Source organism: Sceloporus undulatus, chromosome 2, assembly GCF_019175285.1.
Source record: "Sceloporus undulatus isolate JIND9_A2432 ecotype Alabama chromosome 2, SceUnd_v1.1, whole genome shotgun sequence".
NCBI lineage: Eukaryota > Metazoa > Chordata > Lepidosauria > Squamata > Phrynosomatidae > Sceloporus > Sceloporus undulatus.
In genome coordinates, this window is record NC_056523.1 from 43,053,362 (window position 1) to 43,059,361 (window position 6,000).

General features: G+C 38.0%; 1 protein-coding gene across 1 annotated transcript in view; it reads left to right on the forward strand.

Moving 5' to 3' along the window:
• The window catches only part of LRRN1 (leucine rich repeat neuronal 1), a 46,502-nt gene extending 42,265 nt beyond the window's left edge, over window positions 1-4,237 (forward strand). The window contains exon 2 of the mRNA XM_042447222.1: window positions 1,132-4,237. Coding sequence (XP_042303156.1) covers window positions 1,357-3,507 — 2,151 coding nt within the window. The 5' untranslated portion in view covers window positions 1,132-1,356 and the 3' untranslated portion in view covers window positions 3,508-4,237. The remainder of the gene's footprint in view (window positions 1-1,131) is intronic.
• Window positions 4,238-6,000: the final 1,763 nt, after the last annotated feature.

Sequence of the window (6,000 nt, forward strand, 5' to 3'; positions counted from 1 at the left end):
ACAAAATACAAAACCCACAAGAGTGATACCTTTATTGGCCAGCCAAAATGCATAGAACACATCATGCAAGATTTAGAAGCTGCATTGGCCTTTTCAGGAAAAGATGTTTTAAAAAATCATACAGGAGGAAGCAAAAAAAAAAAAAAAATGATGGTACTGATGTCACAGACCTGCATTTTGTATAGATGCTATCTCTGCTGTAGTTGAATTGGTTTGGAGGGATCTCAGTATAGGCAGAAACCATGCCTTTCATGGACATGTGGGGGCCAAGACAAAGGACAATAAAATTTAAACCCTGTTAACAGCAGTGAAGCAACTCCTCTTGGAATCCCAGATGTCTCTTGTGAAGCCATAGGCCCCTTTCCTGGGCAGAGAACATTTAATTTCTTAAGAAGTCACTGTACTACTACATCTGAGGGGGGGGGGACCTTTAGGTGTTGTATAGGTAAAAGTCAGCCAATTATAATCCAAAAATAAAGTTTTACCTTTCTTGGAGGTAGAAACCTCAAAGAGTTACGTCCCAGTCCTTACTTCCCACTTATTTAGAATTCCTCTGTTCTGGCTGAATATTTTGCTGGCCATTCATCAAAATAAAACAAAATACAAAATACACAAAGGATTGGTACCTTTATTGGCCAGCCAAAATGCACAAAACACATGATGCACACTTTTAAAGCTCCAGTGGCTTCTTTATCGGGCAAAAGGTGTTTTTTAAAAATCATACAGGAGGAAGAAGTGGAGTTTTGAAAGCTTGCATTATGTGTTTTGTGCATTTTGGCTTGCTATTAAAGGTATCACCCTTTTGTGGATTTTGTATTTTGTTTTATTTTGCTGTATGGCCAGCATAGTTACCCCTGAATGTGTTTCCTAAATCCAAACTGTGAATTTTTTCTAAGATCAAGAAAAACAAGTGAATACCTATTTGACAGTACATTTTGTATGTTTGTAATGGTCAGTAGATGCCTTAGAAATTCTTCTGATATTGTCCTACTGTCGATGGCATATAGAGAGGTTCTAAGCATGTGATTAAAAAATATCAGGCATTGTGTAATATCAGGGTAAGGGAGTTAGAAGGTTTTAAATGAAAAAAACATAAGATTAATTTCGTGTCTGTCTTTTTTTTCATTTCAGACACAGCAACACATATTGATGAAAGCAGCTTGCACAAAGTGAAAGGTCTCAGATTGGCAAAAAAGAAGACGTGGATCATTTACTTATTTAACAAACATCATAGGAGTATCTTCCACTGGATGCCTGAGCATTTCAAACGAAAAAGTCTTTTTCTGCTCAGTAACTATAAATTTGATCTGTTATTATTTGGTAGTGGTTAAAAAGCACAACCTACAGCAAACCAATATGGCCCTCGTGAATTTTCTATTAACAGTTTGCCATTTGATGTTGGGATTGCTCATAAATCCATATGTTGCATCTTCCCTACAGAGTAATGAATGTCCACAACTATGTGTCTGTGAGATAAGACCCTGGTTTACACCTCAGTCAACCTATAGAGAAGCTACAACAGTTGACTGCAATGACCTTCGTTTAACAAAAATCCCCAGTAACCTTTCCAGCGATACGCAAGTTCTTCTCTTACAAAGCAACAACATTGCCAGGACCACAGATGAGCTCCAACAGCTTTTCAATTTGACAGAGCTGGATTTTTCACAAAATAATTTCACTAGTATAAAAGATGTGGGGCTGTCAAATCTTACTCAACTCACTACTTTACACCTAGAAGAGAATCAAATTACAGAGATGACAGATTACTGTTTACAGGATCTGTGCAATCTTCAGGAGCTTTATATAAACCATAACCAAATCAGTTCCATTTCTGCAAATGCATTCTCAGGCCTGAAGAATCTTTTAAGACTTCATCTTAATTCCAATAAATTGAAAGTTATTGATAGCCGTTGGTTTGATTCTACACCCAATTTGGAAATTCTGATGATTGGAGAAAATCCTGTGATTGGAATTTTAGATATGAACTTTAAGCCACTATCAAATTTAAGGAGTCTGGTCCTGGCTGGGATGTATCTGACAGACATTCCTGGAAATGCGCTAGTGGGCTTGGATAGTCTTGAAAGTCTCTCATTCTATGACAACAGGTTGGCTAAAGTTCCCCAACTTGCACTTGAAAAGGTCCCAAATTTAAAATTTTTGGATCTTAACAAAAATCCAATTCATAAAATCCAAGAAGGAGACTTCAAAAACATGCTTCGGTTGAAAGAACTTGGAATCAACAATATGGGAGAGCTGGTCTCTGTTGACAGGTATGCACTCGACAATCTTCCTGAACTTACCAAGCTTGAAGCAACAAACAACCCAAAGTTATCTTACATTCATCGCTTAGCTTTTCGGAATGTTCCTGCTCTTGAAAGCCTGATGCTTAACAATAATGCCTTGAATGCAGTCTACCAAAAAACAGTGGAATCTCTTCCAAACCTGCGTGAAATTAGCATTCACAGTAATCCCCTCAGGTGTGACTGTGTCATCCACTGGATAAACTCGAACAAGACCAATATCCGTTTCATGGAGCCCCTATCGATGTTCTGTGCTATGCCACCAGAATACAGAGGACAGCAAGTCAAGGAGGTATTGATACAGGATTCTAATGAGCAATGTCTTCCAATGATTTCTCATGACACTTTTCCAAATCATTTGAATTTGGATATTGGCATGACTGTCTTTTTGGACTGTCGGGCTATGGCAGAGCCAGAACCTGAGATTTATTGGGTAACTCCACTTGGGAATAAAATAACTGCTGAAACCCTTTCAGATAAATACAAGCTTAGTAGTGAAGGGACTCTGGAAATATCAAATATTCAAACTGAGGATTCGGGAAGGTACACATGTGTAGCCCAAAACATAGAAGGTGCTGATACAAGAGTAGCTACAATAAGGGTGAATGGGACACTTCTGGATGGCACTCAAGTGCTGAAAATATATGTCAAGCAAACGGAATCTCATTCAATCCTAGTTTCTTGGAAGGTTAACTCTAACGTTATGACATCCAATTTAAAGTGGTCATCTGCTACAATGAAGATTGATAATCCTCACATTACATATACTGCTAGGGTCCCAGTTGATGTGCATGAATACAACCTCACACATTTGCAGCCCTCCACAGATTATGAAGTTTGTCTTACTGTGTCTAATATCCATCAGCAAACTCAGAAGTCCTGTGTTAATGTTACGACAAAAAATGCAGCATTTGCCCTTGACATTACTGACCAAGAAACAAGTACAGCCCTGGCTGCGGTCATGGGGTCCATGTTTGCTGTTATTAGTCTTGCTTCTGTTTCTGTCTATGTTGCTAAAAGGTTTAAGAGGAAAAACTATCACCATTCATTGAAAAAGTATATGCAAAAGACCTCCTCTATTCCCCTGAATGAACTCTACCCTCCACTTATTAACCTCTGGGAAGGTGACAGTGAAAAAGATAAGGAGGGTTCTGCAGAAACCAAGCCAACTCAAGTGGACACATCCAGAAGCTATTACATGTGGTAACTCAGATGATATTTTGCTTCTGGTAGTAAGGAGCACAAAGACTTTTTTGCTTTATTCTGCAAAAGTGACAAGTTTGAAGACTTTTGTAATTTTTGACTTTGCTAGTTTTGTGGCAGAGTGGTGAGGACAGATGGATATTTCAAATTTTTTTTAGTATAGCGTATCGCAATTGTTTTGACACACACAAAATGGCAGCTTCACCTAGCTTCCACATTTTTTAGTTGTGCTTAATTTAACAATGCTGTTCTAACTATGAAAAAAAAATTGAAAGGCTGGGATTGCCCTTTTATTTACAAGTCCCACGACCCCTTTCTTCTGAAGCCATCAACAGAAAGTACAGTGTTCTGCAAAATCTTTAACTATACCAACTTGAAAATACATTAAACCAGCTTTGTCATAATCTGGTCTAAAGACTCCTTAGCTTGAGATAAAACGACGAGATTTTGAACAATGTTAGTTGGCTGTACTGTAATGTTGTATCAACTGATTGAATGTTTGTTTTTTGACTATGAACAATTTTCTTTCTTTTTTTAATAGCTGAAGAGACTTAGATAAAGCTAACAAAGCAATTAAAGTATGTACATCTTTTCCAGTGTAACAAACTAAATGTCAGTTGTTCTTTTATTATATTTAGTAGAAACTTTTAAAGAAAACTTAGATTTTTTTCTGTAATCCACCAACACTTGGCATAGAATGAAGACAGAAGTATAATAAATTATAGTTTTTGTTCTGTTTGGTTTTTTTGTTTTTTTGTTTTTACAGAAGTGTTTTCAAAAATGTATCTTTTTAATTACACGGTCAGCTTTAATGTATGACATAAAATATATCCACTTTATAAGAAAATATAAAATTGTAGGTGTGTAGGTAGGTATTCCTCCCCCCCAAAAATGTTATGAAAACTGAGGCCTGGAAAAGATAGGTGGGAAGGAGCGGCCAAAAGCCACTCCTGCCACATGTTGATTGGGTCTGCAGCAACCACACAGCCCATACTGAAAGCAGGCCACCACCCAGGCCATGCCACCAGAGGCCGGATTATCCCAGCTCCTTTTTGCTCCCATCCAAAGGAGTGGAATGCGGCACCGGAGTGGCTTCGGACTGCTTTGAGGGTGTTCGTAATGTGAACAACATGCCCCCAAAGTGGGTGGAAGCCACTTCTTTTTAGCCCATCTGTTTTACCAGGCATGAGTTTTACTCACCTTTCTATATTTTTAAGAAAACCTAAGCCAACAACAAGAACAACAATTTTTATTGATTTTCTACTTCTCCTCAAGGCTTGAGTCAGGATACAACGTGTTAAAATACAAAACACAATTGAAAAGAAAAGACATAAAACCAGCAGGTAAAATACGACACTGTAAAACCATTAAAATACACATATAAGTACATTCTGTAAAAGTTATGGTTTAAAATTCACTGGGTAGGGCTGCTGGAAGAGATATGTCTTCAATGTTATTTGAAATGCAGCCAGCATTTTCAGCTGTCGTATCTCTTCAGGCAGGCCATTCCAGAGTTCCTCCGGGAAAACATTGCTAGTCTAATGCTGGCTGGTTGGAGCAAATATTTCCCAGAAGACCTGAGTGATAGATGAAAATTCATTAGAAAGATATGAGGAAGGAAGAGGGCAAAGGCATGTCAGAAGCATGGAATTTGATATGTTACATCTGTAGCACTATGGTTTTTCTTCAATAGCTTATGAACTACATGGCAGATGGTACATGTGCCAACTGTAACTGAGAAGCATAAAGATGAAAGTGAGCTCAATAAAAGTTACTTGCATCTGCAATCCTAAAACAGATATTAGGGAATGAGCTCAACAAAATGCCATTCACAATGAAACAGTTTAGAATTGAACTGAATTTATATATTTACATAACAAAATAAATAGTATTTGTTTCTGCTATTGTACAACTATCTCATAGCACAAAGTACAAGGGGGTATCGTAAAGTTTTAATTATCACCTTTCAAAAAATTGAAAGTTTGTTTTGATTTGTAGTTGTTAACTTTTCTCTACATCGTCACCATCCAGATTTATACATTTTCCCAGTGTTTCTTGACCTTCCGAATACTGTTATTGTAGAGGTTTGCAGATTGCACCTTAAATCACTCTTCCACGTCATGAATGACATTGTTTGTGTTGTCGAATTAGCGTCCCCACAACTTATTTTTCATTTCTGGGAGCAAGAAAAAGTCACTTGGTGTAAGGTTGGGAGAATAAGGCGGATGCTGCAAAATCTCAAAGCCACACGCTCTTGTTTTGTTAACTGCAATTTGAGATGAGTGAGCTGGTGCATTGTCGGCTAGGAGACAAATGCCTCTGAAGAGCATTTCTTTTTCAGAGCATCTCACAACTTGTCAAGAAGATTGCTGTAGTATGTGATGGTTTGCCCTTTGCAAGATAATCTGTGAGAATGACTCCATGACAGTCCCAAAAAACTGAGAGCATGACCTTCCCTGCTGACTTCTGCACCTTTTTGGGGGGAGGGGAACCGGCA